General features: G+C 39.0%; 1 protein-coding gene across 1 annotated transcript in view; it reads left to right on the top strand.

The window, feature by feature from the left end:
* LOC140234150 (polypeptide N-acetylgalactosaminyltransferase 2-like) overlaps positions 1-19,327 on the top strand; it is a 131,997-nt gene that overhangs the window by 37,117 nt on the left and 75,553 nt on the right. The window contains exons 3-4 of the mRNA XM_072314230.1: positions 1,195-1,293; positions 2,917-2,984. Of these exons, the coding sequence (XP_072170331.1) occupies positions 1,195-1,293; positions 2,917-2,984 (167 nt within the window). The remainder of the gene's footprint in view (positions 1-1,194; positions 1,294-2,916; positions 2,985-19,327) is intronic.

Here is a 19,327-nt window from a genome sequence, read left to right as displayed (position 1 = left end):
CTGTGAAAGTTGCTATTAAAGGGAACACAAACCCAAAGAGCAATGTGGATTGAGTAAAAGCAGTAACATTAGTAGAACACGGCAGTGCAAGTTTGAGGAAAATCGGACAATCGATGCAAAAGTTATGAATTTTTAAAGATTTGGTGTTGGAACCGCTGGATGAGGAGACTACTAGAGGTTATGACGTATGAGAGGACCACAATATAAAGAAAATATAAAAGGAATTCCACAAAAATTCACTTTTCTAGCAAAATGAAAGAGTTCTTGACTAACCGCTTTCAGAAAGCAGGGGGAATAAGTGCTACCCCTAACATATGTCAGTATCAAGCTGATGGAATGTGTAATTTTCATGAAAAATGAATCTTTATTGAATTCCCTTTTTATTTTCTTTATATTGTAGTCCACTCATACGTCATAACCTCTAGTAGTCTCCTTACCCAGCAGTTGCAACACCAAAATTTTAAAAATTCATAACTTTTGCATCGATTCCCCGATTTTCCTCAAACTTTCACTGATGTGTTCTACTAATATTACTGCTTTCACTCAATCCACATTGCTCTTTGGGTTTACTTTCCCTTTAAAGCTAAAATACCCCAAAGCACCCAAAACACTGGCAGGAAAATCACAGCTCTCAAGGAGTACAAGTTTTTATGTTAGATTTGCTGTGACATTTCAGAATGAGAATAGTCTGCGTAAAATAAATCCCTAAATACATGTCATGTGACCTCCGCTCCTATGCCCATGGTGTGGTCACACGGGAAATGTGCCGCTAGCTGCTGAGGCTACTATTACGTCATGATTACATTTGCATGCAGGAGACAGGTGAGCCAATTGTGATTTTTTTTTTTCCAAGTGATGTTGCCCTAGTGTAGTGCCAAAACGTTGCGATTGTTTTTGCTGCAGCGTGAATGGAAGGTCAAACGTGTTTTCGATATCGCAATATTTCCCAAATGGGAGTGGGCCTATCTTCGTTTCTCTCTCCCGCGGACATTGCCCTCAACCAACATCCTCAAGTTTTCCACATCTTTGCCGAGTTTGATATCTGCAGACTTTTCGCAGCTTGCAGTTGTCTAATTTTTTGTCAGTATCTTTGAAACTGTAGCCAAGTAATGAGGGATGGTGTTCAAAAAATTTGTACCCTGCAATTGACAAGCTCTGAACATGCGTCCATATTATTTGTTCTCGTTCGTTCAGATGTAAGAAGACATCGTGGGAAGTGACCTTGCCCGCTACGAGTGTCATCATAACCTTCCACAACGAGGCGAGGTCAACATTATTACGAACAGTCGTCAGGTGAGCAGCCAGTGTGGGGAAAGTGACTTCACACTGAACAGATGTGAGACCACTTATGACCTTAATTGAGACAGTCAATCAAAAATAAAAATGCAATGGGAAGGGTAAACCTCTCATCTGTGATTAATGACTGATACAGTATTTGTATACCATCTACAGTATTTAGTGAGTCTAATTTTTTTACATTAAGGATTTCCTGACAATTTCATGAGTGGTTCAATTTACAATCGTTGAGTGTAGTAATGAACAGAGAAATGTATTTGTGGACATCGCATTCATTTCAGGATCACAGTCAAAATTTGTTACATGTCGTTAAATTTGTGGATAGCACCTGACTCACAAAATTAGTAAAAATGATAACCCCACAAAATATTTGACATATACAGTACATTGCATGTAATTGCCTCTTGTAAAATGCCTTGAAAGAAAATATAAAATTCTCTTTAAATGCATAGATTTCCTTTATGCTATTTATGAATGGCAGAATCAAAAAGTGTATGGATTTTTTTAGGTCAAATATGACAATTCAATTCACAAATAATTTTCCTTGTATGACAAGATGAGAAGAAAGTTTTCATGAATTTGAATAACAAAGCAGTACCCGCTGCATGCTATAAGGATTAGAACCAACACTTGCTGTCGGGCGAAAGCTCGGTGGTCTAGTGGAGATGACGCCTGTCCGGTGATCAGGAGGTCGTAGGTTCGAATCCTGCTCGAGTATGTACGCCCATGATTTTTTTATCATGGCTACTACTAAAACACTGATCAATTCAGTGCTTATTTACGTCGATGTAGGGCAATTTGTCAATCAGTTGCAAAGAAAGTTTTCGTTCTAAATGAAAATGACAAAGACTGTGCTATGTTTTTTTGTACTGTTCTGTTATAAGTGCATTAATCATGGCCTCGTTTCCCATTAATGAAAGGGTCTATAGTTTATATAAAACTGGAAAATGCTTAAATTTTTTTTTCTGCATGTTTTCTGTATACTTTCACTTCATATGATTGTAAGAAAAAGCATTACTTTGATTTAAGGCTGACAATTTCTATGCAAAATTCCTACGAAAGCATCATCACTGATCACAAAACAAATGATGAATAGGTCTGCAGCTACCAAATATCAGAGGTCCTGCCATATGGTGAAAAAAGATTGTCTGTCTTCAGTGTGTTCATGTCAACAGCATTTAGCAGGATCATGAACAGTGGAAAGTGGGGTGGGGCTTGGGTGCAATAGTCTAGCGTCCAGGTGTTTCCGTTCACATGTCTATGCTCACAAGGCACTGTCTTGAGGTACATATTTGTATACTTTAAACTTGTGTATCAGATAACCTTCTACGCTATTTAAATGTTGGCAGAATATACATTGTACAGTACTCCTGGTTAGTTCATGTCAAGGGAATAGAAATGCAAATTGATATTCCTTGAACTGAGACTTAGAAATGTGATGATGATATAATTATTATATTTCAAAGGATTGAGGGGGGGGGGGGATGGGAGAGGAAGCCATACTGTGCAAAAACAAATAGAGGAATTGAGCATGCATTCAAGCCTGCTCCCTCCTCGTCTTGTTGATATCCCTTGGGCTTGATGTGAGGAATAGTTTCGAGATTTGGTTTTGTCTTTCAGTGTCTTGAGGAGAAGCCCAGCTCACATGATCAAGGAAATTATCCTGGTGGATGATTACAGCGATGATCGTGAGTATGCCCCTGTAACTCGATGCCGGGCAAACGGCTGCATCGCACATCTATTACGTTTGAACTTGTGTGTGATGGAAAAAGAGAGCAATGCTGAACTGGAGGAATAACTTGATTACTTTGCAAGCCAGAAATAGAAGCCCTTGCTACATTTCACCATCATGGCATGGACTCACATACCCCGAGTATCAACAACGGAACCCCGTATTTGTTCGGGAACTTGAACTTGCACTTGTATGCACACAAATGCTCCCGTCTTCACGACACCATTTGTAACCAGATCCCGTCTGTTAGTGTGAATGTGTACTTGTGTGTCTGTCTGTTTGTCTGTCTATGTATGTTTTTGTGTGTCCCCTTGTGCGAGAGTAGAAGCTCAAGAGAGGCAATTGGGAACACGATAAGGTTTCCACAGTAAAGAGAGAATTCGGCATACAGGAATCTGGAGCTTGTTTTGCAGAAACTTTCATTTACCAATTTTCACCAATTTCATTTTCATTCAATTCCAAGGGATTGGCTCAAAATTCTTCTGTGTTTAGTCCTCTGGTTTGTGACACATTTAATGTGCATTGCAGCTCTTATTTTCAAGCTAACTTTAGTGAGTAGAGTAAAATCAAACATACAAAATGGTACAAGTTCCATCAACAGCATGTATAAATATTAGTAAAACTATGGGATAGATAACTTTTATATTTTTTTTTACAGGACAGTGATAATTACTTGCCATCAAATCTTCACTGTATAAACCCATGCAAATTTAATGCCGTGATGATGTCATGGCCTCATAATCCCTTTAGTGGTTTGTACACAAAAGTATGAAATCATAACTTTTGTCGCCGACTTTGTATTGACGAAGCCTACCCTAAAAGTCTTCATCACGGACTATGACAGGATAACAACGATCTGATGAGGAGACAAGTTCTTCTGATCGATTTGATTTGATTTTCTTTCTTTTTTTTTGCGGGGGGGGGGGGGGAACGTGGGTGGAAAAAAAGCAAATTAGTGTAAGTTTAAATGCACATCAGTTGGGGAGTTGAGAGCTGATGAAGTCAGTACCTCTTCTTTTATTATGCACAGATGGTTGTGAGTGATATCAATGTTTTTGGATAACACTTGAAACATGAAATACAACAGATGAATTCTGATCGTATGCCCGATTTCGAATCAGCTGGCACCAGTCGCTTTCATTGAGTTTTACCATATTCATCAAATCCTGAACATGAGGATTGCTTTGCATTTCGAAGCTACTTATGCTCTGTCATTAAGGTGAATGCTGGGAATGCTGGGCGTGACACTTCTAGGATCTTAAAATAATACTGAAAGATACAACCCAGTGTGAAATTAAATCACCAGTATTATCTGCCACCTTCCCTGAAAGGGCAGATGTAGCTGTTACTGTCTGGATTTGTGAATTTATTCACTGTGACAAACATTTGGCGTAGACAGGAAGTTTTTCAAAACAAACAATGTACATGTATGTGTGGATTCATTCAATACAGAGATATCTATAAGCAAACACTCTCTAAAGTCTTACAATCAGTTCAAAGGTTTGGAATTTGAAAGTTCTGCCTGCTTGATAGCATGTGCTGCTCTCAAGAGATGGGACTTCAACTGCAGTTTGTGATGTCGTAATTATAGACTGATGTAATGAAAATATAACAAGATTTTTACAAATATTCATTTTCCTGAGAAATTATCACAGAATGAGCAGTAGACCTAGCACCTGTAGAAGGCGCAGGAAATGTTATTGGCTTGAACACAGCTCATGAAAACGAAAGTGAAAGGTTTCGCCAATCTTGTCTGCTTGTGCTCCATCTACATGTTGAAAAACATCCCATTTAGAAAGTGAAGGATAGAGCCATGAAAGAGATATATACAGAGAGAGAGACAAACATACAGACAGACAGAAAGACAGGCAGACAGATTGATGTGTGGGATGGAAAGCAATACATGTATATTCACACAAACCTCCATTACAGACCTGCAAAGAGAGAGAGAAAAAAAGGAGACAGATGAAAATAAGATCATAGATAGAGAAATGGGGGTGGGGGAGGGAGAAAGTGGAAAAAATCTCGGTGGAGATTTGATGTGAATTTGAAAGTAGTTTGCACTCACTGTTAACCTTTGTTTCAGACGGGAAGTAACGGGAGATTTTTGTTTGATGCATGCTGGAGTAGACTTGTCACATTATAGAAACAACAGATTCATTTACATTCTCTCCCATCTTGTTCAGAGTCACTCAAATGAGCACATTCTATGCCTGATCTATATGGTCGAACTGTGAATTCGCCAGCGCATACAAAATACTAGTATTCTACCCTCCGAGAAAAATATGTATGAATTCATGACTTTGCGTTGATGCATTAGAATTGTGTGAATGAATGAATATATTCACAAGTGTTCTCACAATTCAAGTATGTGTAGTGTAGGATGTGATAGATGTATATTGTGAGAGAAAGTGGCATTTTTGTTTGTTTGTTTTTTCTTTCTTTCATTCTTGTGCGCTCCTGGATGGTTTTATGCACAAATTGCCACTATTCATAGTTAAAGGGGAATTTCAGACCGCCATTAATTTTTATAGTAACAAAGGAAGAATAAGGTATCTTAAGCTCAACAGTAAAAAAAAAAAATTAATCAAATTGGATAAAAATGAGGAAACTCATGGTATTGTGTAGTTTCACTAATTTATGCTAAACAGTATAAGGTATATATTAGCTGCAATTCGTTGACATCACCAACTCTTTCTGTTTGTTGTTTGTTTGAGCTTGTATTTTTTTTTTTATATCTGCCAAGTGTGCAACTGTGCACAACAGCCAAGTTTCCCTAACTTATACTCAAAGCTCTCTCAAAAAGAAAGAAAGTAATAATAAACCTCTTTGTCTCCTGACAAGTGAAAATGAATGCCTCCCTGATTTGGGAAGTAGTTTTCATACTGAGACACAAAATTTGTAATATGTATGTACAATCTAGATCTTGCCCATTGCTTCTTTGGTCTGCAACCCTTCTGATTTTGATACCATGTGTGAACATTGACTGACCTGGCTGTGTCAAGCATAAGGTGGTTTGAAAATATATACGTGTATGACAACAGAGTCTGTATACTGTACATGTAACTAAGTTTGGCTGCTTGATGTTAACTGACCTCTAGCGACTTTCTGGCTTTTTTTTTTAAATGTTTTGCCTTCGTGTATCTGTTTGTACAAACTGAATTTGTACTCTGAGGCAGATGCTTTTCCGTTTGCAGGTCGATTTGGAAGGATCAAACCTTTTCCTGTCTTGTTTTGACTTGATAAACTGTTTTGTGGGCATGTGTGTCTGTCTGTCTCTGTGTCTGTGTGAATATGTATTTTCTATGTACATGAGTGTATGTGTAGAAGAGGCACAAGGATGGCTGGATGTCATTGTTATAGAGAATGGGTTAGGGTCCTGTGTGTTGCTGAACCTGCAGCAATGCGGTCAAGTTGGTTTGTTGGATGACAGGGGGGGGGGGGGGAGGGGGGGGGCAATGAAGTAGGAAAGGGGGAGCAAAGGCCATTGCAGCCCTAAGTCTTTGCTAATCTAATAGCTGCAAATGGCTGCTTACACTTGATCACACCATTTGCAATGCCGCGCATTGCCTGCGGCCGCGTAATTGCATCACATCTAAATCAATCTCAATTGCGCCGCGCGTGGAGGATGCGGCTCGTCTTCTGCTCCTGTCAGGGTCGGGGGAAAGAGCTGCTGGTACTTGGGTCCTTGCCAAAAATCAATGGCAGGACTACTGGCAGATTTGGTGAAATTGTTTTTTTTTTTTTGGCTAGGGTCAGGTAAGGTTAGTGATTCATTCAAATTTCTTGTCCGTCACACTCGTGCTGTTCTGCTTACAAGTGAAATTATTTCAGACAGACAAGTCCCTGTTTTCTTTGCATAAGGAAATGCTAGAAAATCGCTGATATGCAGAGAATAGTCGAGTAAAGAGATATGTGTATTTACTGTGGATGGATGAAGTGATGCATAAAGTATGAACTGCATCATTATTTCATAAGCTGCTGTAGGGCTGTGATTGTAATTACCGAGCAATATTTGAATGAGATGATTTCAGCGGAAATGCAAATCAAGAAATTTATTGATCCACTTCAAAACTATGTAGAATAGGTAAATTATTCATTTCATGATAAATTCCAATTTTGAGTAGCTGAAGCTACATTATTTCAGTAAATTATTTAGGAGTTGTTTTCCTCCAATGTGTAAGCAGTACATTTACGTAGATAAGAACAGATATTTTCAATTGTAGTAAGCAAAGTAAATTTAGCAATTAATGACACTGTCATAAAGACATATCAGAAGAAAAGGAGCTTGATTGCAAACACAGCATTTTATGAGAAATAAATCAGTGACAGTTAATGTGGAATAAGACAGTCATAAACACAATGTAATAACCTTACTGTCTTTTGATCTTTTGAGAGGATATATTCAAAGGGCCTGTCAGAAGAATTACTTTGATCAAGGAACAGTTGTTGGGTTTTGATGCGTACATGAAATGTTAGTGATTCTTGACAGAAACAATGCTATTGTGATCTCGGCTCAGTGTACATTGTATATCAAGGACATTGCTCTTGGCATCATTTTATAACTCCCTTGAGAGGTGTTTCCTGATTTGGACCAAAGAAAACTCACATATTCTGTCTTTTCCCATGCAAATCAAACTGGAAATTGAAACTGAAAATGAAAGACATCATGAACAAATTCCAGTACAGCTTTACCCTGTGCCCACTGTATGCTGTGGGACATGACTTTTGGTCTTCAGATTATCTTATTAATCATGCATTGATTATCCAGTTGACTCAATGTATATGAAATATGATGCTGTCATGTCATATCTTGTGTACATAATATCTCTCTTTCATACACCATGAAGACTTGTGCGTGGGTCAGTGGGAGATTTGTAAGCATGTGACATCATCGCCTCAAAGAACTACTGGATGTGCTTGCTAATAATATCACTCCGTCTCTAGAAACACATGAAACTTGACAACTGCATTTAAGCATCTTATTCTAGGTCTGGTGGGATGAAATCTGTGCTACATTTTGTATTCCACCCCCTTGTATGTATTTTGATTAAGGGATCGACTGCGGCGTCTGTCCATCCATCGTCCATCCGTCCGTCGTCCGTCTGTAACGCTACCAAAACTGGAATAACTCTCTACTGAGGACTTTCATTTCATTCAAACTTGGAGGGAAGAGTGGTTGTACAAAGTTACACTATTTACCAAACATGAAGGTCACCACAAGGTCAAAGGTCATAGACATGGGTCAACAAACTTTTAGGGCCCATGGCGCGTTTCGATTATGGCTCATAACTTTTGATGTATATGTCCGTTTGTGACCAAACTTGAATGGTAGATGTCCCTTGGGAAGTTGAAGGTCACTACGAGGTCAAAGGTCACAGACAGGGGTCAATGAACTTTAAGGGCCCAATGTTCAGTTTTTTACAGCGCGTTTCGATTATGGCTCATAACTTTTGATCCCTATGTCCGTTTGTGACCAAACTTAGATGGTAAGATGTCCCTTGGGAAGATGAAGTTCATCACAAGGTTAAAGGTCACAGACAGGGGTCAACGAACTTTACGGGTCCAGTGTCAAGTTTTTACAGCGTGTTTCGGTTATGGCTCATAACTTTTGATCCATATGTCCATTTGTGACCAAACTTGGCTGGTACAGCTGTAAATGTCCCTTGGGGAGTTGAAGGTCACAAGGTCAAAGGTCATAGGTAGGGTCAATGAACTTCTGGGATTTAGAAAACATTAATTTCTTCTATGCGACTGGGCCAGACACATGTTGGCACTTGCCTTGTTTTGTATAAAGCCAGCTTGAACACAGTGTAGAATTGCCCTTTTTTTTTAGATTATGATACATTTGTACATAACTTTGATCTGGTACATTGTTTTAAATCTGCACCCTCATTGTTGGTAACTAGTGTTGAATGTTAGCCAAAGTGTGATTCAGGCCAAGAGAGTGAAGTCATCGTGTGCTGCCCTATTGTGTTCAGGAGCTATTCTGATAACATGCCAGGTTCATATCATTTACATGTACTCATGATGTAAAAATGACTACATGACTACCCAGTATGCTTGCAGTCGATGTTTGAGTACACCAGTAACACTTTATTAGTGTTGTAGGTATTCTTGACCAGCATAAATGCACAGAGATGAAAAATGCAGTTCAGTTTAGTATCAGTTTAGTAGAACTACTCGAGCAACACTTCTCTGTCAGCTTGTTATGGATTTTATAATCCTAGGCCTTATATTGCATCTTCAGATTCAGAGTGGTTATGTAAAAAGTAGAGTATATGTAGGCCCTTTTTCAAAAAAAGGTTTGTTTGTTTGTTGTTTGCCTGTATTCTTTTTAAAGCCATGGACCAAATATCATTTTTTTTAAGGTTCTGATGTTAAACCATACCTCTATAGAAAATTCAACAATAATATGATTTGGTATCAAATGAAAACATGCCCCTCAAACAAACAAACAAACAAACAAACAACACCCTAAAATGCCCAAAACAGAAAAACCACACTTATTTTGTATATGGTACGTCTATTCAGGGGATACCTCTTTGTAGAGCGGCAAATTTATAAATGCGCAAATGGTGTGATATTAGGTATCCTGGCAATTATAGTTGGCTTGTTACCAGGTTCATCCATCTATTTTTGTAACACAAATCAGGCAGTGATCACAATGCACTCATCAAGGCTGGATCCTAGCATGCTGGCAGTAGACATGCTGGCAGTAGGCATGCATGGTCACACAGGAAGCTTGCCCCATACATGCTTAAAGAGATCGTATAGTTTTGGTTGAGACATAATTTCAGGTTTCTAACATTTTTTTTGTTGAGATAATGAGAATTCTCTTATGAAATATGAAAGAGCATGTAATTCCATGTGGAATTCAATGTTTATTTGATAAAAATTGGTTTTGAAATGGCTGAGATATCCAAAACAGATCAATTCCATTAAAGTGTGGGACCCACACTTTTAAACGATCGCATTGTTTTACTTTGTTTTTGGATGTTTCAGCCATTCCAAACCCGATTTTCATCAAATAAACTTTGAATTCCTCTTAGAATGGTATGCTCTGTACTATTTCATAAGTGTTTTCTTGGTATCTCACAAAAAGATAAAAGCCCAATTCTCATCTCCACCAATACTGTACCATCCCTTTAATGCATGAAGGTCTATGTGTAATCATAGTCACTTCTAGTGCAATTAATAGAACCTGTCCAGCGTTTTTACACAGGAAACTTGCCCCCATACATGCTCTGCATGAAGGTCATTGTGTAATCACAGTCACTTCTAGTGCAATTAATAGAACCTGTCCAGTGTTTTTACAAGGATGACAATGCTGACACATGTTTGTGCACAATGACTCGAACAGGCAGGCCAACAGGGTACAGGACTTAAAGGGTGTACACATGAGAGAAAAGCCATTATGTGAATGATGACTTCCGTGAAAAAATTACTCGAATTACAATTTTTCTAGGACATGTGTATAGAAACTGGAATCATGATTCAAATCACAATCACAAATTCCAAATTCTACTCCGGAGGTTCAAAAATGAGTGAAAGAAATTACGAAAATCACAGTACTGATTCTCTTTTGTGTGCCTCAACCTCTAAAATGTGCTGTAGGAGGCAGAGCTCCTGACCATTTCCGCAAATAAACCGCCCACCACATGTGTTTCAAAAGTTTGTACTAGTGGTTGATACAAAGCATGCTAAGAATGCAAGTTTGATTGACAAGGTACAGAGGAATAGGATTCAAATCATGGTTTCAAGGGTACCAAGTGTATGGTCCGATCATTCTTGTAATGAATTAAAATCATCATCCTAATCATCAGTCCAGTCACAAGTTTTCTCATGTGTGACCATTCGTAGTCAACGATTGTATTCCATATGAATTTTAATTGCCCCTCCTTCCCCCTCTCTTTCTCTCTCTTACACATACTCACACACACATGCACAAACATGACTTCAGTCTTTCAAACAGTGATGCTCACATGTATGTGTTTCCAGTTTCACAATCACTTTTTGTGTAAATTAGTCCAGAAATGATTTGAAACCATGCCTTTATGTGTATGTACAACAAACACATATGTACACATACACACACGTCTATGAAATGGTCTGCCCTTGGTGATATATTGAGAGCATACTCAGTTATGTTTATGTCTAGTGTGTGAGTCATGTTTTGATGACGAATCAAGAGTTCAGAGAGGTAATAGAAAACAAATTGCTGAATGAGCATAAAAGCAGCCATGAGGTGAGCATCGCTGTAGAGAAGAACGGTCCATAGTGGTTATGTGCAGCAAAGGAGAACAATTGTTTATTTTTCCTTGTGTTGGAATAGGGTGAACCTGTGAGCAGTGGGACATCATACATGTCTGCTCGTGAGGGTGTGATTTATGAAGCACTCCCTCTCCCACTCCCTGAGAATGGTGCGTGTCAACAAATTCCTGTGGTACTTTATATGCTAATTCATATGGTCGTATATCTATGGGGTCATCTCTCTTTTTTTTTTTTTTTTTTTTTTGTATCCTACACTGAGGATGCGTTCATCAACTCACTTGTGGCCTAGAATTAATGCTTCCAAACAACTTTCAGGGAGATTTGGGCAGATAACAGATGCAAAGTTGTTTTCATTAAATGGAGCTAGATGCCTTTCTGAAATGTGGAAAAAAGTGCGATCACAAACAAGAAACATGTTTCTGTGGAGATGGTAAAACAAAGTCATTTAGAAATGCATTTCTATTGTACTTCCTTTCCTACATAGATTTTTTCTACATTTTTATGCCTCCATTTTGTGATAAAAATATTACAAGAACTAGTTACATCAGTGACTTATGTGGCATTATGCACATCCCGCACTTACCACCATCATCATGTTTACTTATGTTACACAACCAGCCACATTGAGTGCCAAATTTCACAAGCAGTCAAGACCATGTCCAAATGTCTGTACCTTTTCACTCCGAAGTTTGAATGCGTTATACATCTTTGCTATGCATTCAGTGAAAGCGGTAACTCTTGAAACCGAGTCGTATGGTGTACAGTGGGATTTGGACTGGAATACGAAGAGGATCATCTCTCATTGCTTCGTGAGGTAGGGAATTCTGTTGGCAGCGTTTAGGGATTAGTGCGGTAGGTTGTCACTCATCTGCAGGGAGGCAAAACAATTCAGCTGGTGTTAACAAGTGGAAAAAAGAGAGCCTAGCAAGTGTTTTCCGAACCTGCGTTTCTCGACTGCATCGAGCGCTTGTAAAGCCTGAATATTTCAGCGTGCTGAATTTGCTTTGCTGGCAAGATGGTGGTGTCACCGAGATAATTCAGGAGTAAGAACACTGTGTATTCAAAGCAAGCAGTGATGCGTCTTTTTTGTATGTGGATGAGCTGCTATAGGATTTGTTTGAAGGAAGTGGGGGGGGGGGGAGGGGTGTGAGGGATAAAGCAGACACAAACTGTAAGCATGTCCGATCAAAGGCAAGATGAGCAGGGACCACTCAAGAGCGTGAGAATCCATTTAGATTTTAGCCTTGTTTCAAGTGAAATGGACATTTAAGTAAAACTAACCATAAAACCAGAAATTTTCGTGGGCATGAAATTTTCATGAATTTCACAAGGAGCCAACATTCGCAAAATTGGAATGCATGCAAAAGTTCTTGTCTGTTCTACATGCATTGGATGCCAGCACCAATTTGCGAAAATTTCTTGCAGCAAAAAAGGGCGGCCAGCTTCTAGTCACAAAAATTTCATGCTGCAAATATTCTTGGCTTTACAGGAATAGTTGAAGAAGGGGATAAGTAGGGAAGGGGGGGGGGGATGGGGTGAACGGAGGTATTGTTGGTACTTAACCAGCAAGCTCCTGGGGTGGTGCAGCTTGTCATCCTGCCAACAGCATGCTTGCATGCATGATTTATAATCTGCAAGGAGACTCACTCTCCCTACTCTGCTCATTGATTATGTATCAACAGACAAGGTAAGACGTGCTGTCTGAGTTTCAAAGTCTCGCTTTAGTCTTTCTTTTTTGGTAAGTATCCATCTTTGTGAGAGGTCTGGTGGACACTGATGGCTGATGGACATACAGTCACAGGCCATCATTGCATCATGTATTATTTAAAGTACTTGATGCAGTTTGTAAATGAAAGTTGAATGTTGTGCTCAAAAAGGTGCGCAGAAGTGCAAGGCATGTATGTGGTAACTTTCATATCCTTTCCTGGCCCCGTATCGTTTTCGAATTTCATCTCAGGATTTGTGACTTATACACAACAGTTTAGTCATAACAACGACATATGTGAGTCTGAAATAAAAATCCAGGGCATATTGCAACTCTATTGTGCTGTAAAAGATATCTCGCGTTCTTCACACCTGCAAACAATAGATGTATGGGCGCCAACTTCCACTTTTATCTCCCGTGAAAAACAGAGCACAGAAGGATTGTTGGCATAGGCATCTGCACTGTGTCTGCACTCCCAGTTGAGAGTTATGTTAAAGCTTACCACATTTTGGACAAACACAAGAGGAGGAACATACTTACTCCCTGGTGCACATTTTTTAGGATGTAGGGAACCGTCGATTCTGTTACCAGTGCAAGATTTTCCTCATTAGATCCAGTGCCTTTCCGCCATATCCCTCAAGCCCCTGCCCCCCCCCCCCAAAAAAAAAAAAAAGAAAAGAGAAATGGGGAAAAGAAAATAGGGTAACAGCACCATGACTGTCTTTGGCTTGGCGTGTGTAGCTAGGGTTACTCGCCTATGCCCATGTCGCTTGATGAAGTCAGTCACGCACCTGCCGTGTGCTCATCACGCCCCGGAGAAACAAGCGGGTAGCATAACATTCGGGTCACGACGCCACATCTCCCTGCCGAAAGTCCTAACAGAAATCCGCCAGAGATGCAGTAGTCTGTCACACGGCAGACTTGTGTTCGGTTCCTGAACCATCTTGCATAATTTGCTGGCATTTCAAAGACACTGTGCCAGATGCTGCGCAATTTTATGCTTTCCTAAACTACCCCAATTTTCACCTTGTTTTCGGCTTCAGGTAGATACCTAATGGTGTGTTTGATCTTGTTGCTCAAGTTCATATTTCATTGATGAAATTATAAAAAATTGTTTGTAAATGGGTCATTCAATGGACTTAATGTGTCCAATTCCATATTAACGAGGAGATTATAGTTTGTGTGTATACCTGTACACATCTCTGATATTTGATAACTCTTTAACCTCAACCCCTGTTAGTTCAGATTTTACCTTTAAGATTATGACTAAAAGGTATATAGATTTAAAGAAAAAAACAAAACACACACACACACATAAAACTGTTCACAGAAGTTGCTGCATCAATAACAATAAAACATAGATGGCCTGGCACTTTCCCACTGATTAGTGACTTTGTCCAGAGTGCAGTATCCAGAGTGCAGTATCCAATGGCACAAAGAATTATGGCTAAGACACTGTCCCTAGCACTGATGGATGTCATATCATTTGCATTCAACAGTAGCAGTGGAGGGGGTCATTGGGGAGATTATCTGATCAAAGCGTAATGTGCGTCAGACAGAGAGAGACCATCACTACCACATATTAAGCAGGTAATCAGATGAGTATACTGCCAGCTTGGGAAATCTGGCTCCACGAAGGGCGAAGAAGTAGGAGAAGAAAACGAGAGTGCATTCTTTGCATCCGCCTTTTGGAGCGTGCCATCAATTTCATCAATTCCATCAAATTTTCAAAGCTGGGTTCAAATGCAGTCAAATATGAACTGGGGGGAGAGAAATTCCCAGGCGGGACCCCGCAATTTTACAAATTTATGCTTCCCTACATCGTCAGACACTCGTAGACTGATTATCTCAAGCATCATTGGATATTTAACGGATGAACTCACACGAGGGTAGCGCCTTTGATCCGCAGTAGATGCCGACATGGCAGAGTGGGCATCCGAATTTGTATTACGTCAAACATGAATATTATGTGTGCTGCGTGCAACATAACTGATTTAACAGTGATGTCATTTTAATGGTAATGGAAACCGTGACATCAATATTTCATAGATGCAATTTCAGGACTTTTTCCCTCTTCCTTATACACATGGAAGAGCTGTTGAAGGTGGAAGTGATGAATAGATCAAGGCCATACTCCACATTTTGTGGCTGACAAAAGGGCTTTCCTGAAGAAGTACAATTCGTCTTGATCTTCAACAAAATGTTCATGTGCCTGAGTTTGAATAGCAGAGACCATGAATGATACCAGAATTACCAAATAGAACATCGTTTTGAAAGTGCGCAGTTAGATAATGCAAATGTTTGTAGTATTTGTTGTGATGGTGTGCTCAACATGATTTATCTGTATTTAAAGAATTTAGATAATGATGGAAATATACGTGAGTTTTTCATTCTCAAACTACAACTGTAGAATGATGATGAAGGATTTTTCAATCATATACCCTTGGAGATGTGGATTTCTTTTGGTAAAATTTGAGATTTTCAAGAGATCATTATCACAAACTGTCTTTTGATTTACAGTTTGAAATCTGAATTACTTATCAAGGGTTAAATTGGCAAACTTTAGAATGCCCAACTATTAGCTTTAATAGTTTCTTTGTGAACCTTCTTAGTGTAAAAACATTATCTGTTTCTCCTTCAACCCCCTCCCCATGTAGAATGTCAAACTGCTAGTTTCAATAACATCTTTGTGTACCTTTTTGGTACCAAAATATTATCTATGTTTCTCCCCTCATTCATGTTACAGTAATTCTGCTTCAAGATGAATTGTATGAAGTTCCTTGTTAATTCAACCTCCAATGTAATGTGGATTGTTTAGACAAACATAAGTGACATGAAAGTTATAAGTACTTTCAGTGAGGTGTGTTTGATTTAAAACCACTACTAGATGGCACTTACCTGTAACCAAGAGTATAGTATTTTGTAGCTTGGAGAAGCATTCATATCAGTTTAGGATTGCTGTTACTTTGATTTTAGAGAGCATTCTTGGTAAACCGTACTGTGACCCAGGTTATTCAGGTTTGGTATATCAAGGTTTGTATAAACATCATCCTGAATGCATATCAATGCAAAAGGAAGCAACTAAAACAACCAAAACAGAGCATCTTACCACAAGCCGAACACTGTTATCGAAGTATGCAGATCACGTGCACCGTAGTTTATTTGCCGGGGATGGCGTCGCCAAATCACTGCAATGCAAATAGCCCAAAGTTACTTCAAGTCCCATCAAGCCCTTCCGTCTCTCCATGCGTAAGTGAAGAGTGTCTGCCAGAAAGCTAGCAGTGCTTCTAGAGGTTAATGCGTCATCAGTGGTCGTGATGGACGAAAGTTTAGGGAAATAACTATTGTTGAGTACATTTTTTTCCCCCTCACTATCTGAAATGAAGTGGGCTGTTAGAGAATAAGAGTAATTGAGTGAAGCAGTGATAGCAATATCATTGGAGTAAATATAGCAAGGAGTTTTCAGACTCCTAAGTGAGGGGAAGTAAAGGCAAACATCGTGCTTTATTGAAGGGGGACATGGAATTGTTGTTTGTTAATGATTTAAAGGACAAGTTCACCTTCATAAACATAAGGATTGAGAGAATGCAGCAATATTAGTAGAACACATCAGTGAAAGTTTGAGGAAAATTAGACAATCGATGCAAAAGTTATGAATTTTTAAAATTTTTGTGTTGGAACCACTGGATGAAGAGACTACTAAGGCTCTTGATGTCATATGAGTACAACAGTATAAAGAAAATGTAAAGAAAATTCAACATATTTTCACTTTTTTCACATAATAAAAGAGCACTTGACTTGCCTCTTTCTAAAGACAATGGGAATAATATTACCCATAACATATGTCAGTAACAAGTCAAGGGAATGTGTACTCTTTTCAAAAGATGAAATTTTGTGAAATTCTCTTTATATTTTCCTTATATTGTTGCACGCATGTGACATCATACACTGCAGTAGTCTTCTCATCCAGCAGTGACTGCACAAAAACTTCAAAAATTCATAACTTTTGAACGGACTGTTCCGATTTTCCTCAAACGTTCAATGATGTGTTCTACTAATATTGCTACATTCTCTCAATCCTTATGTTAATGAAGGTGAACTTGTCCTTTAAGAGGGAAAGAAACATTTCAGAGATGATTCAAAAATGCCCTTGAAGACAGTGTACATTCACTTCTTATACAACATTACGTCAGATTTGTCAGATTTGCTCTTGACATATTATTACATATGGTGTCCACGATGGAAAAGAGATACTTGACACGCTTATGTCATGATTGAGATTGTTTTCCCCCAGATCGTTTTCCTAAGCAATTAGTCAGTTCAGATGAGTTGGTGTTCGGTGCTTTGAGGTGTTTCATAACAAGCGATTCCAGATATAAGATCCACCATCTTCTCTTTAAGCTGCTAACCATGGAGTGATATGCATGGGATGTGAAATGGGGACTGCTATGAGCAGATTACATTTACCCATTAACTCTCAGGTGAATTATGTCACATTAATTCTCATCTTGTGTCCATTAAATGTGCAATTCTGTATGGTGCTGCGTACCCTGATAGGCGAGGAAGATGAGAAGGAGGCAGTTAGCTATCTATATAAAAGCAGAAATTTACAAAAGTATACAAATTTGACAGAGAAACAAATTTAATCGTCTAAATGTGTCACCAATTTAAGAATTAGGCCACATAGATTTTGCAGTAACAAACTTGTACAAGGATTCTCTCAAACTGTAACACTATACACACATGTACATATTGGTGTCTATAAACAACAAATGGCTCAAATGAAAGGTTGTTTTTTTTTTCACTCTTACAAGATAGAGACAAAGAATGGTAGAAGTAATAATTGAAAGATATAGCATCACGCCACAGAAATGTGATTTTGTTGGACTTTATGAGCCAAGTCTGCTCAGCAGGGAAAGTGCATTGGTTTACTTCACCTTAGTCTTTGTCATCAGTCAGTGGTTCAATGAAGCGAATACAGTAGTTCATTGCCCCAGTGCCAGATCGATTCGTATGCCAACTGAATCATGTCCACCTATATGTTGAAGGTTGTGACTTGCATTGTATATTGAAGCATGTGGTACTTGTACATGTTGGGCCCATGATTAGGGAACACCTTTTGCAGTGGTTCTCTCATGAGAACTGTATAGGTTTATGGTCTCTGGCTTGAGTTTGCTGAAGAGATGAGCATTTTGCTCAGTTCTTTTAAGAGCTCAACCAAAGAAGACTAACTTAGCCGTCTTTGTCAGCAGTGCTATATGCAATGCACTGCAAAAATACCTACAGACGTGCATTTTGCTGTAAATATGCCCAGAAAACCTCTGAGGGCAAGTTGTCGCTGTCACGTTTTATGTATTTCTATCTGGGCGTTCCCGATCCGGAATCCGTTTCATGTGTGCTGGAGGCTCGAATATGAAGTTGTGTAAATTGATGCTTTGGTGGGTGCAGTGCACTCAAGGGGATGCCTCTAAAAGGTGTTAAATCTATCTCATTCAGGGTGCTTGAGAAGGACTGAGGGATGAAGGGGGGGGGGGGAAGGGAGGATCAAACACACACATAGACTGTGTTTAAGGATGTAACTTGGATTTGGCACGTTCAACTGTGAGAAGAGACTGATTGGTGATGATGAGATGGTAGAGAGATGCGCATAATTGGGTTTCTGCATTAAATAGAACAAGTGAGATAGAGAAAAGAGCAAGGGAATGCATGGAAGATTGTCCAACATTTTTGATGAAGAGAGAATGAGCCCTGAAATTATAGATGAGAAAGTATCGAAAATACAGGAAATGACATCAAGGACAAAGTAACAGACAGACAAAATATCACACACATACTCAGTATGTATTTATTCGTACATACGCCCATGCATACATATACAGGAATCTGGATTTAGAGACAGACGAGACAGACAGACAGACAGACAGAGATGAGTAGATTTGCTGCCATCTTTGGTAGATGTAGAAGTATTGAGTCTTGTGATATGCAAGAACACATTTGAATTGAGAACCATGATACTACTCTTATTGATATGTACAGTTCAATGTAACTCCGGAAATCAATCTATCTCCAATATAAAGTTATTGGTGAATTTACCAATTTAATGAACTTGTTGTTTCTGTCTTTGTTAGATTTTATCAAGGTGACAAGTTGATATCTTTTGCGAAACATGTAGGGAAATTCCATGTGAGCTTGCATATTCAGGAATACGGTCTATCTAATGACCGTAAGCCCTTCTTCATTATGCCACCATCATTTTGATGAAATGCTTCAATGTCTTGTGATTGAGAAATGAGTTTTCTGCCGCAATGCCTTGACCGGAT

Source organism: Diadema setosum, chromosome 1 (assembly GCF_964275005.1).
Source record: "Diadema setosum chromosome 1, eeDiaSeto1, whole genome shotgun sequence".
NCBI classification, from domain to species: domain Eukaryota; kingdom Metazoa; phylum Echinodermata; class Echinoidea; order Diadematoida; family Diadematidae; genus Diadema; species Diadema setosum.
The sequence above is the reverse complement of the archived record's forward strand: the minus strand, read 5'-3'. Positions and strand labels throughout refer to the sequence as shown.